This window comes from Xenopus tropicalis, chromosome 1, assembly GCF_000004195.4.
Source record: "Xenopus tropicalis strain Nigerian chromosome 1, UCB_Xtro_10.0, whole genome shotgun sequence".
NCBI lineage: Eukaryota > Metazoa > Chordata > Amphibia > Anura > Pipidae > Xenopus > Xenopus tropicalis.
The window spans coordinates 101,232,745-101,250,529 of record NC_030677.2 but is presented as its reverse complement, the minus strand read 5'-3'; the positions used below and the strand labels follow the sequence as shown (position 1 = coordinate 101,250,529).

Below are 17,785 nucleotides of genomic sequence, written 5' to 3'. Positions count from 1 at the left end.
CCGTAAGACTACGCTGTTAGAGGCTACAATTTGTGTAGCTGGGCTATGGATTGCCTTACATAACCTTACCCAATAGGCTCTACTGTACACGTCTTTCGAATTTCACGTGTCTATGGAAAGATCACCATTCCCTAACCAAACGACCTCTAAGAACAACGCACGCATGCGCACTTAATTCCCTCTAGCATCGGTCCCTCCTACGTGACGCATTTTTTTGTGTTCTTGGCCGCGCCCCTTTCGTTTGCGCTACTTGTCTGTGGCCAGAGTGAGTGGAGTAGTGATGTGCTGTGGTACGTTCCTTGTGTTCGTTTTGGTCCTGTTGGGGCAGGATTGGCTTCTGCTGACGGAACCCAAAGTAATCAGTAAGTCAATTTGCCTCAGGAACAATTTTTAATTCACTGACAGAAACCACGAGGCGTAATGTCCCGCCCATAGCATGCTCTAATTGGTCAATTATTATTAGTTTGCCTGCCGGTAGAGGGGTCATTTAGCGCTTTGATTGGTAAGGGCGTCTGTCGGTCACGGTACCGCCCCCCAGTAGTGTGTAATACAGCCGAGATGAGGTGACTGAAGAGGTGACTTTACTTAGGGCTGTGACAAAAATAAAATAATTGGTAATATGAAGGCGTTAAAATTAGTGATACCTATTTGGTGCTGAAAAAGTGTGAGCTGTGATCATGATCAATTTATTATATTGGTTAGCACTGGCGCAAAATGAGGCCAAAATAAATAAAGTAGAGAGAAAGTAAAGTGACGGTAAAGCGGCCAATGTTGCTCACTTTAAGAGAAAAGTTAATATGCACCAGTTGTTTGAGCTCTTGATCCATAGACTTCTCCAAGAAAGTATTTACCTTTTGCCCTTGGACAAAACAGAAGTTTTGTGAGTTTTAGTGAGTGCTTTGCAAAACGAGTTTCTTTTAGGGAATTATTGATAACTCAGTACTCATGTTCTTATTGACATTTGCATCTGATGGGTTGTAGAGAGGCAGGTATTAGTGTAGTGTAATGTGGTTGCCCAGTTCATTGCCATACTTTGCATTTTGGTTTGGTATTGCATAACTTCTAATAAACTGCTTGTGTAAATTATGTATGAATTAGGAAACAGAAGAATATAATATATATATATTAGGGCTGGGCGATATACCGTTTAATACCGAATACCGGTGTTTTTTTTTAAAACTATATTCATTTTTCAGATACCGCAATACCGGGGTGTCAGGGTACTCACCCGTGCGGCCCGCTCTCACGCGCGTCCCGTTGCGCACGCGCGTCCAGGTGTGTGTGCGTCAAAGCACACGTACATGTCAAAGCGTGCACGTCCGTGACGCGCTGACGGCGCCGGTTCTGCGCATGCGTGGGGGGTATTTAAAGCTATCAAACGCCTCCTCCAGTGCTCTGTTGTCTGCGGCCTTGCCTGGAAAACTAAGCCTGCCTGATTTCTGTTGCCGATCCTTCGCTTGCCTGACTCTGATTTTCAATACTGCAGTAATTATTCTCTAATTTATTAGGAAATGGGGTTAACACCTAATCATGCATGGAAAAAAAAAATACCGTCAAATACCGTGATACCGATATAATTTTGAAAAATACCGTGATATAAATTTTTGGTCATACCGCCCAGCTCTAATATATATATTCATTGAATATGTCACCAGTGTCTTGCACCCATTAATATTTTGATAGCAGCATTATTTCAATATTTGAATGTACTCATTCATGATAATATACACATAGCACTGTAAGAGAAATAATTTTTTTTAGCCCAGTTATTGAATGGCATTACCACCTTAATATTTGTTATGGTATGAGTTAAGATACCATAAACATTATACTGCTATAGATTGCTACCAGGCTTTTGCATTTATTTGTATAAAAGGTAAACAAGAAATGCAGATTTCATACTGTTGAATTAACATTTCCTTTAAAGGGGCCATTAACAGGAAAAAATGCAATGATGCATCCATTAAAGGGAAATGCTGATTTAGGGGCCTTTTTAATGAATGAAGACAATAAAATACCTGTTATTTTGCCACATCATGCCACATCTTTTTTTTTTTAACATGGTTACAAAGTGTCTCAATTATGTTGTTTTTAAAGGAGTGTCTATTATCCTTTAGGTGCTAATAGACTGCCTAGTCTTTGGAAAATTTGCCCCAAGATAAAGGTGTGTGTAGGCTACATTTTACTGGACTGTATATTCCTCATTACTTTGACTTGGTTTTGGTGTGGCTTGGGTCTTTGACAGTGTTCGACTGGGAACCCAGGGGCCCAACAGAAAACCTTAGTTTGGAAAGTAGAAAGCCTAAGGCCTATTTTTTCTCCTTTCCTCACCCAACCTCTTTATTCTCCTAGTGTCTTTTATTTACATGCTAGGATCTATTTTTTCATCTATTTAACCTGTTTGTTCCAATTCAGAAATAGGGAATGACCATGAAATAGGCGAAATGATCAGGAGCAGGAGGGCCCACTGACACCTGGGCCCACTGGGAGTTTTTGGTATCCTGGTGGGCCAGTCTGACACTGGTCTTTGAGAGTACTAATTTTTGCCCCTTGTACTGCTGGATGTGAAACACATGGATGTTTGCTAAAAATCCTCCCGAGTTATTTAGACACCCAGTGTTTTCCTCCTGTTTGTTCCTCTTGAGTGCCTGATTGACCTTGTTGCTGCGTTGTTGGAGGCCCAGTTTGGGTATCGGCAAGCTCGTAAAGTTCTGCAACTTTTGTATTCCTGGGCCTTAGATTCGCTGTTGGTTGTAATAATCTCAGGCCGGTGGTGTTTAAAGAACCAATAACGTAAAAAAAATAAATGAAAAAAATATATATTTATATAAACTTGACAATAAATGACATTTCATTCTGTATAGAGCCATGAATTACATTTCTATACAGCTGTGTAGGCCTGTGCATTTTTGCTCTATTTAGCTTACACAGCAGTATATATATATATATATATATATATATATATATATATATATATATAATATTACTGCAGTAGTGTTTCTAAAACAAACACAGTTCTTGCAAGTACACAGATTAAAATTCACATAAAATGCTGGTGTTTCTTGTCCTTTAAATTCAGATAAACCAAAATGTTCCCCAGTGATTAAAAGCAGTTCTCCTTTTCTAACTAACAGAGCACTTGATCTGTATCTTACCCTACTCTCAGGCATTCCCTGGCTTGGGTTTGCACCTGCACAGTAAAAATGTTCAATTTTACTTGATGTATAAGTGTCAGAGCTAAGAATGCTTTGAAAAGGTAAGTAACATTTCTTTATACCATTCTGTTAATCTCTCTGGGCCAGTTCTTTTTTTTTAAATAAAGGGTTGCATGACATTGATACCCTCCAGTAAATATGGCTTTCCTTTTTTTTTTTAAATTGCAGAAGTGCTCAGAAGAGCACTCAGGGGATCTTTACATTACATAAATGGAAGGGTATATGTCCTCTTTAAAATGGCATTATGTGGGACTAATAGGTGTATAATAATGATCACCAATGTATTTAGAAGAACACACATTTTCAGATCCTTTTTGTATGTCCACCTAGTTGATAGCAAGGTTTGCTAATAATCAATATTTTTAGCAGATAGTTACCGCTTGATAAAAAAAAAAACCTGATCATTTTAGACATTATTATTAAGTAATAAGGATACTTTGTAAGTGATCCTTATCGCCTGTCAACACAAAAGTGAAGATGCTCTTAGGGTGGGAATTATACAACAAGGTAAAAAGATGAGACCCATATTATTTGAGCATTCAGACTTTAACCAATAGGGAAGTATTGCCTCCCTCTACACTGTCACTGGGCAACGTACCACAAAGTAATTATGCTGCATTACTCCAAATATATATTAATGTAGTTTTTGGGCCAGAGACCAGGCTTAGTTAGAGGTGACTTCTGCAGTGTTTTCAGGGTTCTGGTTTCCAGTGGTGGCTCAGTGATAAAGGCAGCAGCCTTGATGTGGATACATGGATAAGCACTGCACATATGTGTGGGTGAGAAGGTTACTATACACACAACTTATATTGTAAGTATCTACACATTATAACAAGCGGCTAGTCACTGAGGTTGATTCATTGGGCCATAGCGCTTGCTAACCTGGGATTTTTGCTTATTACAAATGTATGTATGTATAACTTTATTTATAAAGCGCCACAAGGGTACACAGCGCTGTACAATCTTACAAAATTACACATAGGGAGGACAAGGGTTATAATAAATAAATACAATAAATATATATAATGGCACAGGGAATAAGTGCCATGTGGTATGAGACACAGTAGGAAGGAGGTCCCTGCCCCGTAGATCTTAAAATGCATTTGCAAGAGACTATAGTACAGGTATGGGATCCATTATCCAGAAAGTTCTGAATTACAGAAAGGCCATTGGCTCCATTATAAGCAAATAATTTGAATTTTTAAAAATTATTTCCCTTTTCTCTAATAATAAAACAGATTAGAAAGATCCATTATCCGGTGCCCCCCATTTTCTAAACGCTACTCCTCCTAGAGCTGGGCGGTATGACCAAAAATTTATATCACGGTATTTTTCAAAATTATATCGGTGTCACGGTATTTGACGGTATTTTTTTTTTCCATGCATGATTAGGTGTTAACCCCATTTCCTAATAAATTAGAGAATAATTACTGCAGTATTGAAAATCAGAGTCAGGCAAGCGAAGGATCGGCAACAGAAAGTCGTAAGGTAAATCAGGCAGGCTTAGTTTCCCAGGCAAGGCCGCAGACAACATAGCACAGGAGGAGGCGTTTGATAGCTTTAAATACCCCCCCACGCATGCGCAGAACCGGCGCCGTCAGCACGTCGCAGACGTGCACGCTATGACATGTACGTGCGCTTTGACGCACGCGCACCTGGACGCGCGTGCGCAACGTCCCGCGGACAACGGGATGCGCGCAAGGAGAGGCGCGAGGCCGGTCCGCACGGGTGAGTACCTTGACACCCCGGTATTGCGGTATCTGAAAAATGAATATAGTTTTTAAAACACCGGTATTCGGTATTAAACGGTATATCGCCCAGCCCTAACTCCTCCTACAGTTTTAGGGGTACAACACCCAAACTCTCAACACTTTTTCACCCTATAGCGGAGCAGGTTGCTTGTGCTTTTCTTAGCAATTGCGCCCCCAGTCTTTTTGTGGTGCCGCTCCGAACACCCCAGTTTTCCCATTGACTTTGACAGGGAAAATTTTCAAACTGCTGTCACTCTTACAGCTTTGAAGCTACACCCCCCAAACTTGAATAACATAATCAGGGGGTCACCCTGAATGAAACAGCAACATTTGTTGGATGACCCAAATTTCATCCATTGACTTTAACAGGGGAATTGAAACTGCTGCCAATCTTACAGCTTTGAGGCTACACTCACCAAACATGAATCACATAGTCATCGGGTCAGTCTGAATGAAAATATGAAGATTGTTGGATGCCCAAAAGTAGGCGGAGCTGTGAACAGCCAATCAGATTTTACATATTGACTTGGCGGAAATTCAGCATGATGCCATTCTCACAGTAATAACACTAGGGTCCCTAAACTTTGCAGGGTTAGGTACCAGGTAACTGTGGTTCAAGGTTGGAGAAAGTGGGCGGAGCCACCAACAGCCAATCAGATTTTACCTATTGACTTTCAATGGAAAAATTCAACCTGCTGCCATTCTCACAGTATTAACACCAGGGTCCCCAAACTTTTCACAGTTGGTCGCTAGAGGACTGCAATTTTTGTTTTGAAAAGTGGGCGGAGTCACCAGCAGCCAATCAGATTTCTCCTATTGAATTTTATTGGTTTGATGCCAGGGTTCCCAAACTTTACACAGTCAGTCACTGGGTGACTACATACTCAAGGTTAGAAAAAGTGGGCGGGACCTCCAAAGCCCAATCACATTTCTTTCATTGTTTTCAGTCGGGAAATTTTAACTGCTGCCATTCTCACATGTTTAATGTCGGGGTCCCCAAACCTTGCACAGTTTGTCACTGGGTGACTACATTCCAAGTTTAGAAAAGTGGGTGGGGCCAACAACAGCTAATCAGATTTCACCTATAGACTTCATATGTTTAAAGGAGAAGGAAAGGCTAAGTCACTTGGGGGTGCCAAAATGTTAGGCACCCCCTAGTGATTTAAATTGCTTACCTTGTACCCCGGGCTGGTAGGAGAAAACCGCAGCAGCCTGGGGTACCTGCATCGAGCGTCTCCTTTTCATTCTGCCGTCTTCGCTGGCTTGCGCATTAAACTGTCCCATTTGGCCTTATTTCACCTTGAAAATACAATTCACATACATGAGATCTTTTGCCAATTTATAGTCTCCTGGCAAGCTACATGCGATGATCTTTTTTTACTACCTTGTTTTAAAATCACTTTATATGGTCAAATAAAAGAATTTTTATCATGTTGTTAAGAAATCAAGCAGTGGGTCAGAGGGGCTGACTTTTGAACTTACTGCCAAACTATAAGAAGTTGTTTGGAGTAAGGAATCTTGTGGAAGCAAAATAATTCTTGTTAATGCATTATTGCAGAGACATTGCACAACCTCAGTTGTGCCACCTTGCTTTTTGTACACCTCCATAGCATACACATCTGTTGTAGATTTGTGTATTGTAGATAGATGTTTACAGACATCTTTTGCTTAAATTTCCCTCCAAAAAAAAAAACCCCTAGTGTAAAAGTGTTCACAGTACCGTGCTAAACACTTTTGCAAAACATTTGTTTTCTATTTTGTCCGCACTTTTAGATATTAGCAATTTTCCAGTGGACAATTACTCCTTTTGCCCTTTTCCTAAAGCTGCCCTGCCTCCACTTTAAAGAAAAATAAAGTTTAAGGCAGCATACAGCAATTAATGTAAAAATGCCCCAAAGGAAAAAGGATTGGTAACAGCCTGCAGAGTAGATATTGGAAGAGGCCAATTCAGCTCAGTGATAGCAATGCTTGCACCTCTTTGATGTGTTTGTGCTTATTAAAAAACAAAAAAAAAACCCTATTCTTTACATATGTAACCTCAAAATAAAATACAGATAATTTAGTGACTTGCAGTGCTTCCTCATTATTGAAAAATGGGTGGATTAGGACAATTTCTTCAAACCATAGAGACAGGGGACAAAATGTCCAAAAATGGCCCTAATAAACCCTAATGCCTTGCCAAAAGCACCACCAAAAATGATTTACCTCCTAATTTAAAATCACAAATATAAACTTTAATATGGAAATAGAATTATGAATTAAAAAACATGTTAGTTTGATTCAAAATAAAGGGGAGATGGGGCTAGGGTTGCCACCTTTTTTGGAATAAAAAACACTAGCCTTCCTATATTATGGATGTTCCCTATTAATAACATTGGCATCAAGCAACATTTTTGTTGCTAGCCAGGTGGAAACCCTAGATGGGGCTTGCTGTTTTTAAAATGATACAACCTAGCAGCCATATTAGCCCTGATGGCCTAGTAACATTTGCCAGTATTCATGATGAGGTGGGTAGAAATGGAAAATGGCCTTATATAACCTACAAAAAGACCTCCAGTGGCTTCCTTTATCTACTATTGATTTCCATCTGTATCGAATCCAACCCTGCACCAGAAAAGCATTATAGATCTGAAGGCTAAAAGATCAAGTAAAGAGTTAATTGACTGGAGTGCGCCAACTTGTTAGGCAGCCTTCCAGTTATTATGATTGCTAATCTTAGACCCTGGGCTGGAGCTCCTCCTTTCTAAAACATGCACTGGTTTCTATTCTAATGAGAGCTGTGTTCCTTGTGACTGTCCTGAGGCAGGTCAGATGTGCATTAGAGTAAAATCGAAAATAGAAATCTGTAATAATCTGTAGTAAAATCTGTAGTTCTACTCTACTGCTAGTGTGCACCACTCAATGTAATAGCAGGAGATCCCTGGACAAGAGTCAAGATGGCCATGTGGTGCTCTTCCCTGGGCCAGTGAATTTTTCAGTGAGGAAGAACGCCAAATAGGGCATTGAGTTAGGGAATTTAAACCCTGGATTTGTAATTATGCCTGGGGCATTCCTTTTAACTGTCCCCTGTCCATCTTACCACCTGCTTTGTCTCCCTGCAGCAATACTACTGTGCTCAGGGCCCCTGGGGGGCCTTGGGTGGTGTTCCTTGATAATAAAAAAAACAAAAGATGTAAAGATAAATGAACACCCCACTCCAGATACCTTGTCCGATTTGGATAAATATTTTAGCCCTGGAGTGCCCTCTTCTGCTTTAAACTTTTGTAAGAAATGGGTCTTATGGTGAATAAAGACAACAGAAAAAAAAAAGAAAATAGCGTAATACAGTAAACAACTTGCGCTACTGCACGCTACAAGATTGGTCTGTAAGTAGAAGCACAGTTGGAAAAGGATATTGTCACACAATTTTCATTACTTGGAAAGTTGTTAGAAAGTTAAACATTTAACACAATGGACACATGTTGGTGGTTACCAACTTCACTAGAGAGTGAAGTAGCGCAAGTTGTATACTGTATTATGCTATTGTCTTTTTTTTTTTGTTCTGTTCTCTGTTCCCCATAAGACCTATTATTGGTGTTCCTTGATGCAGTCTCACCTCCTGACCCTCTAGTAGTTTGGCCGCTGGCAGAGAATTGCCACTGTTTGGGTGAGAGGCATTTCTAACATAAAATACCAAAAGCATTGCGATGTAAGGAGGAGAGTGAAAAGAAAGTTAGTAAGAGGCTTTCCAAAGTTTGCATTTTGTGTGTATATGTGTATAGGAAATAAACATGGGTGATTTGGCATGGGTGATTTTTCTGCCATCATGTGATGAAGTTTTTGTGTTTGTGCATTACTGTAATTTTATATTTTTTTAGTGACAAGCTGCACAATATGAGTGGAGCGATGTGTTTCTGCTTTTAACGGAACATTGCCAACACTTAAAATTCAGAAAGTGCCAAATGTGTGTTAAACAACAGACTTTCAGTCTCTGTAAAATAAGCTACCATTCATTGCCATATAACTTATGTAAAGGAGATGTGATCACCTTTGAACGTACCTTAGAAACATAATTTTCACAACAACTCAAATATATTTGTATTTTGTATATTTTAAGATTTGTTAACACTTAAAAGCTGGATATGGAATATGCTGTTTTTAAAATTTCACTAAGAATACATTTATTATAGGGGGCTGTGTTACCACTGACTGTCTATATCACTACCACCTAGGCCGGAATTAGGGGTAGGCAGAAGAGGCACCTGCCTAGGACGCAACGGTGGGGGGCGCCAGGCCGGTACCTCTTATTTCATCTACCACTAGTTCCAGGACCATTCCCTTCTGCCAGCGGGCCCGGCAACCCCGCCGCCTTGTGTCCCCAATTCTGGGAGGCGGGCCCGGTTGGCTTGGCCCGGTACTGCTACCACCACCTGTCTAAACTTACTCTCCCACGTACCATTGTACTGGATTTAGGGGACAGTAACACTGGGCAATTTTAGTGTGACAAGAACATTGATGGTGGACCTTATAGATTGCCCAGCTGTAAGAGAATTTATTGTAGTGGGTAAAGATGGGTGAATGGTAAATGCAGTAAAAATGCTGCAGCTGTGTTTTAAACACTGAAAACTTCTGAATTCTGTAATTTTCTATTTGAGTAAAAATGTAATAGCTGTTGTTTTAAAACTAGATTTTTAATGTAGTAAACTGGGCATTTACTCAACATCTGCAAAAGTTATGGCTTGGAGCAATATGCCTGTACTTACTGTTTAAAGAGCACTATCATAACAAATTACCAGCCCACTGAGATTAATTGTATAAACAAACCAGTCCTTTGTCTTAGATGTAGTGTATTAGGCTTTTAGATAAGAAACAACTCATTATACAATGGGCTTCTTGCTAATTTCTCTTTTAAAAACAGGAAGTAGAATGTCCGTTTCAGATTTTGCCCTCTTCAGTGCAAGAAATACCATAGCTATTTCATAAATACAATATTAAGCAAAATGTGTATTCCTTAAAGTGATTTAAAAAAAAAGGGTTATACTGCCCCTTTTAAAATCCTCCAAAGGTGTTATTTCTGCTCAGACACCTCCTTCCCTGTAATACTTCAAGGGCAAAACACCAGTACTTGCCGAAACTGTGATTTGTTTTTTAATTTTATTTTTTCAATTAGGCTTACCTGTGACATGCCTCACAAATCAGTTTCAATGCATGGATGGAGCCTGCATCCCAGCTCTGTGGCTTTGTGATGGAGACAAAGATTGTCCAAATGGAGAGGATGAAGTGTCCTGTTGTAAGTAACGTAACATGATAAAAGTTTGATTTTAGTGTCTCTTAGGTTTTTAAATTGTTCCAGAACTTAGAAGGGGCACCTTATAACAAAACTAGAACAAATAATATGTTTAACCCTTACAGAGATTACTCATCTTTTGTTTGGACTAAATGGTGCCCTAATGTAATGTAAAATATATTGCTTCCTTTTTTAGCAAAGAAAATGGCATGTAATGGCTTCCAGTGCAAAAACGGACACTGTATTAATTCAACATCGAAATGTGATGGACATTCTGACTGTGCTGATGGCTCGGATGAAGATCTGTTAATATGTGGTATGAAAATATATAGTATATAACTTCATAATTTTTGATAATTTTAAAAGCTCATGATGTGTGCAAATCATAGCTATACATTAAGATAATAGGGCCCTTTAACCGAGATATGGAATTCTATATCTGGAAACCTGTTATCTATAAAGCTCTGAATTAAAGCAGGGCTGTGGAGTCGGTAGATAAATTCTCCAACTCCGACTCCTCAGTTTCTAATACTCACGACTCCGACTCCTCTGTTTTTAATATGCTAATGTATTTTATACATTCATACAGTCAATGAAAAGCTTCATGGCCACTCAACGTGTTCGTTTATGCACTGCGTGCATTGGGCTTTATTCTTTTAGCAGAGAAGTAATTAATTATGACTGTTTGTGAATTGGGACATATAAACTTGCTTTATTTTATTTTTTTATTCCCATTTAAATTTAGTAGGAGTCGGAGTCGGTTCATTTTTTGCCGACTCCGACTCCAGGTACCCAAAATTGCCTCCGACTCCACAGCCCTGAATTAAAGAAAAGCCATCTCCCATAGAGTATATTTTAACCAATAAAATTTATATTTTCTTTTTTCCTTGCAATAACAAAACAGTACATTTTATTTGATGGTAACTAAGCTGCATGAATCCATACTTACAGCAAAACAATCCTATTGGGTTTATTTACTGTTAAAATCAGTGCTGTCCAACTTCTGTGGTACAGTGGGCTGGAATTTTTGTATCCATATTAATGGTGGTAGCACACCACAAAGACAAATGTTTGGTGCTCACTGCAGGTGATCACCCATCACTCATATGTGAAAAAAAGTTAAAGGAATACTGTCATGGGAAAACATGTTTTTTTTCAAAACACATCAGTTAATAAAGCTTCTCCAGCAGAATCCTGCTTTGAAATCCATTTTTCTAAAACACAGATTTTTTTTAATTTAATTTTGAAATTTCACACAGGGCTAGCCATATTTTTCATTTCTCAGGGTGCCACAGCAATGTGACCTGTTCTCTGAACTTCAGTCACACTTTACTGCTGCGCTGCAAGTTGGAGTGATATCAACCCCCTCCCAGCAGCCAATCAGCAGAATAATGGGAAGGCAGCAAGATAGCAGCTCCCAGTAGATATCAGAATAGCACTCAATAGTAAGAAGTCCGGCTTGGGACTCTTCCACTTACATGGGAGTAGTTTTAATGTGTAGCACCGGCTCTTTCTGAAAGCTCAGACTCAAGCTTATTTGCTATGTGTAATTTAGAAATAAAAAGTACACCATAAAAATCATGACAGTATTCCTTTAATTAAGTTACACCCTTAAATCCATATTCCTTCTCCTCCCCTGTGGATAGCACAGCAACCCCCAGCACATAATTAAACACCTTAGGGACCCCCTAATAACTATTTCCAATTGCTAACAAACCCCCAGACCAAACCCCTGTCAGGTTCACCTCCCACAGGCATGATAGAACAGGCAGAGTATGGCGCACGCAGGCAGAGTATGGCGCACGCAGGCAGAGTATGGCGCACGCAGGCAGAGTATCAGCCTAGACTGAGGTGCGGATAATGCTAGGGGGGCCAGTTAATTTCAGTACTGATACTTTTTAAAGCTACACAAAGGTAAGCAGTCACAGCAGCCAGACAAATGGTGGTCCACACAGAGAGAAGCCGCATGTGGGCCGCAGGCCTCCAGTGGGGACAGCAGGCAAAAATGCAGTATACAGCAGTACCAGTGTAAATCTTTTCCTATTAGGTCTTTGCACTTTTCTCTAGCCCTGTGTGATGGCTGTTGTACTGGAGGGACAAAAACTTAAGGTTTTGTAAAAAAAAAAAAAAAAGTCTAGCACAAGGAATATCTGTAAAGCGATACTGACCTGCTAGCATCAGTTAAACTTGGATTTTTATAAGAATGACTACATTCTATATGTTGTGATTTAGAAAATTATTTTCCCTTATATAAAAATTTGAAGGAGGTTTTAGATTTTCCTGAAACGCACATTCTGTCCCAACGTTCTAAGTTTAGATCACTGCACAGCCAATAATAACAGGATTTGGCTAAATGTCCGCATGTTTCAATGATATTTTGACCAGAGGGTGTTCATACAGTAAATAGAAAGTAAATAAAAGCTGTAAGTCAAAACAGCATTTGATGCATATTAAATGTTATTTCTGCTGAAGCTCAAAACAAACATTGAAAATGTATCCAACTTTGATATCTTATGAATAGGACCCTTAAAGGACATGTAAAGCCTACACTTGCCTACAATGTATATCAGTTGGGCATGTCTCCCCCACCCAAATGGCATCATTTGTACAGCATATATCCCCTCCGATTGCCAGCACCATCACATTTTCCTAAGGCAAATAGCAGCTTTCACCTGGTGGCCATTTTTCCTCTGATACATAATCAGTTACATTTGAATCTGCAAACAGCCTACACACATAGAACCTTATTCAGCATACATTTCATCAAGAATACAGGCTCACACAGGCACAAATGTCTCTGCTAAAAGTTCTGCTTTGTTTGAGCACTGTAATGGTAAAGCTGAGCTCAGGAGCAGGAAGCAGACAGCTAGAGCTGAGTTTCTATGGGAACCAGCAATGCCATCTCTTCACTGGCTGCTAGACTGGGGGGCGTGTTTGGTAATCTGAGCTTAGAACAACTGAGCATGCCCACAAGCCAACAGCCAAAGCAAATTCCAGAGGGAGAGGGCAGGGGGGTTACAGGAGGAGAAGGAAATCTAAGTGATTAAGGGGATGTTGCAGCCTTACTATTAACCTCTGGACAACCAGTGTGGCAGGTATTGAAAGATTTCAAAGAGGCTGTTCTCTGATTAAATTTTTGTGTGTGGGGTTTACATGTCCTTTAAGGATTTATTTTCACAATGTATTTGTTTTTCTTTTTCAGAGCACATTACTTGCCCATCTTTCAAATTTCATTGCAGAAATAGGCAATGCATAGCTGCAGAGCTGGCATGCAATGGACAAAATGATTGCACTGATGGAAGCGATGAGGTTGGATGTCCACCACAGCAGTGTTCTCCTGAAGAGTTTCGATGTGGTTCCCTTTGTTTGTCCCGGAGTCTTCTGTGCGATGGCAAAATAGACTGTGCTGGGGGTTTAGATGAACTGAAGGAAAAATGTAAGGGGCAGTCCAGGTTACATTGCCCTACAGATGAATTTGAATGTGATGGGCATTGTGTGCCTAAAGCTTGGAGGTGTGATGGGCATCCTGACTGTGAGGACCAAAGTGATGAAGAGCTCTGTGAAGTGCCTACAGTAGGTCTGTATTTATACTCATCGGTCTATCTAATATGTCTGTCTATCTTTGATCTACAAGTCCATTTATCAGTACACTGTTAGTAGACTGATGTTTTCTTTGGGTCCCTTGTGAATATACCTAAAAATTTTAGTATTTACTCAATATTTAATTTCTGTTTTTGTATAAGTCCTGTTAGTATGGAATTCCTTGGTTGTGTATATTTTATTTATTGTAACATTTCTGAGCCCACAATAGTTGAATTGCTATATTAGAATGAAAAAAAAAAATTAGAGGATATATCATGTTTCAGTTTAAAAAAAAAAAAAAAAAAAGTCCGCAAAGGCTAAAAAAGTGAATTAAATATTAGTTTGCCTTTAACTTTTAGTAGAAATTTGTTTTTTTTACAATTTAGCAGGTATCTATTTACTAGGGTCAATTAAACCCTAGAAACAATGCAATCGTTTAAATAAGAAATTGGAAGATGAATAGGAGAGCTACTATATAGAAAGCACTATATAGAAAGCTCTCACAGAGCAATAGGTTTTCAGATTGTCAAGTTTAGTGACCCCTATTTGAAATTTTGAAATCTGGAAAAAGGCAGAAGAGAATGGCAAATTGCTGCCAAGAATACAGGATTCTATAACATCCTAAAAATGACATTAAAAGTGACCAGAACAAAAGAAAACTAACAATGTTTAATGCAATGAACATCTTATTAATAAACCATTGGTGTATGAAAGGAAAAGTCAACTCAAATTCAATTTTGGTGTCAATGTGTAGCAACTTGAAAATAATTGCTTACTTTAAACTCCAGGCCAGTGCTCCTGTTTGGTAAAAAGAAAAAAAAAAATGACTGTCCTGGGGTGCTATTCCTTCAGCAGCACCCAACTATCCCTTCACTGCCCTGGACAGCTCACGTGCACAGTACAGTAAAATTCCAAACCTTAGAGTTTGGATTTTTACTTTTCTGCGTGCTCATGCATGTTATTCAGGACAGTGCAGACGATCACTGTGACATCAGTAGAGACATGGGTAGCCCGTGGTCTAAGGTATGTAATTATATAATGGTAGAAAACACATGCTGCCTGACAGCTTTCTGTATTTCTACTCTATTAATGGAAAATGATGGATTGGGCTGTCAGTGTAGTTATATCATTATTTCCTACTGAGATTCAGGAGGTTTGGCACAGGAAGTCTACCACAAGTGTGGTTTTGTGGGCATTAATAACACACATTTTGCTTATTAAAGGGGGTTTTCACCTTTGAATCAACTTTAAGTATGATGTCGAGAGTGATATTCTGACAATTGTCTTCATTTTGTATGGTTTATGTTTTTTTAAATTATTTAGCTTTTTATTTAGCTGCTCTCCAGTTTGGAATTTCAGCAGCTATCTGGTTGCTAGGATCTAAATTTCCCTAGCAACCAGGCAGTGGTTTGAATTAGAGACTAGAATATGAATGTAAGAACATTTGTATTAAAAGATAAGTGATAAAAAACGACAATAGGAATAATATTGTCGCCTCACACAGTAAATGTTTAGAGGCTGCCGAGGTCAGTGATCTCTATTTGAAAGCTTGAAAAAGTCAGAAAAAGAAAGCAAATGATTAAAAAAAGTAATAAAAAAATTAAGATCAGTTTAAAAGTTGCTAAGACTAAGACTTGCATTTCTATAAAATACTAAAAGTTTACTTGAAGGTGAATAAATAAGTAGTTCAGATAACAGCTGCTATTTTCTTTGCCATACACAAAGCTTCATGGCTTGGTTCTTCAGTTTATCAAGGACTGTAATATCTGAAGGCTGGGTAGCACTACATTGCCTTAAAGTTGTTTGATGCCATTGAATTGGCATAGCATAATAAATGAGATGCAGACACATTCTAGGCCAGGGGGCTCAAACTCAATTTACCTGGGGGCCGCAGGAGGCAAAGTCAGGATGAGGCTGGGCCGCATAAGGGATTTCACAAAAAATTGGCTTTCAAGGGATAATGCAAGGCACGGCGGGCGGGAGCTGCTGATTGCGGCAATGACGTTATGCCATCATAACAGTTATTATGGGAAGTTATTATGCTAAGGAGCTAATTGTGCACACAGAACGTCTTCCCATAATAACTGTTATGATGGCATAACGTCATTGCCGCAATCAGCAGCTCCCGCCCGCCTTGCCTTGCATTATCCCTTGAATCGCAATAAAAATCGCGATCCATTCATTGCTTTTGAGAAGGCGTTGGTGCGGGCCACAAAATATTGTACCGAGGGCCGCGAGTTTGAGACCCCTGTTCTAGGCTTTTATAGCAATGTGTCAGTAGAACTTGCTGCACTGTTCCTAAAAAAACATTGAGAGGGCCGCCTGTATCAGCCTTTAACATTGTTTCTTCTCACAAGGCTGCCACACAGATCTTGGGAGCAGTGTAGAAATGCAGCATACAGCAGTACCAGTGCAAATATTTATCTATTAGGTCTTTGCACTTTCCTCTAGCTCTGTGTGATGGCTGTTGTACTGGAGGGGCAAAGGCTTTAGGTTTTGTGAAAAAAAGTCTAGCACAAAGAATATCTATAAAACAATACTGACCTTCTAGCATCAGTTAAACTTGGATTTTTATAAGAATGACTATGTTTGTCCCAAAGAGTTTTAATTTAATTTTTTTTTGCTGGTTTTACTTATAACTCAGAGTTGGAACCTTTTCTGCTCACATTTAACTCCAGTGAGATTATTAAAGGGGACCTTACTGGTGAGAGGCAAGAGAACATCCTTTTTGGTCTGGCTAATATTACTGCTCTTACTGGAGATATGTGGTCCTCTGAGATCTTTTGGATCAACGGTGAAGATAAGAACATATATGGGTAAGATATATTTAACACGTTTTGGGGTCACAGATTTTGGGATTTATATAATATTTGTGATAGGTTAGCAGTTTTGACAATATTGCAGAAACAGGCAATGCATAGCTGCAGATCACTGCTAAAGTGGGATTTCCACCACAGTAGTGTTTTCCTGAAGAATTCTGCTGGGGTTGTCTGGGAGTCTGCTGTTTGTTGGGAAGATAGACTATGGTGGGGGTTTAGATGAATTGAAGCAGAGATTTAAGGGGCAATCTAGGTTACATTGCCCTACAGATAATTTGACATTGATGGGCACTGTGTGCCTTAAGCTTGTAGGTGTGATGAGCATCTGACCGAGTACTGAAGTGATGAAGAGAACTGTGTAGGGCCTACAGTTGGTATGAGTTATAATCATCTGTCTGTCTGTCTGTCTATCTATCATCTAAAAGTCTTTTACAATAGAGTGATGTTTTGTCTGGGTCCCCTGTGAATACTGCCGAAATGATAATATTTACTCAATAATTAATTTCTGTTTCTGTGGTGTGTGGAATTCTGTGGTTTTGTATATTTTGTTCATTGTCTGAGCCCACAATAGCTGTATTGCTATATTAGAATTACAAATTAGGTAGTAATCTCAGGTTTTGAATTTCAGTAGTTATCTGATTGCTAGGGTCAATTTTAAAATGGAAATTCTGCTCTTCTAGTGCAGTAGCGCTCCCTGCACTAGCAGTGAGGCCCCCCTTGACCACCCCTTGCTGCCTCACATGGCAGCAGCCCCAGGATTAGCCCTGGTATGATATATTTTGTGGCTGCAGTCACTTCTGTTGTCACATTGCTGATGTTGTACTCCTGTTGCTGTCAATGCAAAAGTAGCACCCCTACATAAGAATCGTGGGATGGGTGAGCCAAAAAGTAGAGACATGCAAATTGTGGGTGGGGATTGTATGGGGACAGCTTTTTTCGCAGACCAAGGTCCTGAAACAGGATCTCTTCACCATGAAACGAGGAATAATGGAAACCTAAAATGTTTTTATAGGCAGGTCTTTGCGCTCCAGAATAGAGCTTAAATATTTGTACATTGTCAATGAATACAGCATGTGTTGGGCAGTGTATTCATGAAAGACACACTGGTCAGAGGCAGGTAGGTATCCCTGTCCCACTCCTAACCACCCCCTA

General features: G+C 39.5%; 1 protein-coding gene across 1 annotated transcript in view; it reads left to right on the top strand.

The window, feature by feature from the left end:
• The first annotated feature begins 206 nt into the window (after window positions 1–206).
• ugt2b4 (UDP glucuronosyltransferase 2 family, polypeptide B4) overlaps window positions 207–17,785 on the top strand; it is a 38,121-nt gene continuing 20,542 nt past the window's right edge. The window contains exons 1-5 of the mRNA XM_002938563.5: window positions 207–362; window positions 10,116–10,235; window positions 10,429–10,548; window positions 13,435–13,809; window positions 16,459–16,630. Coding sequence (XP_002938609.3) covers window positions 281–362; window positions 10,116–10,235; window positions 10,429–10,548; window positions 13,435–13,809; window positions 16,459–16,630 — 869 coding nt within the window. The 5' untranslated portion in view covers window positions 207–280. The remainder of the gene's footprint in view (window positions 363–10,115; window positions 10,236–10,428; window positions 10,549–13,434; window positions 13,810–16,458; window positions 16,631–17,785) is intronic.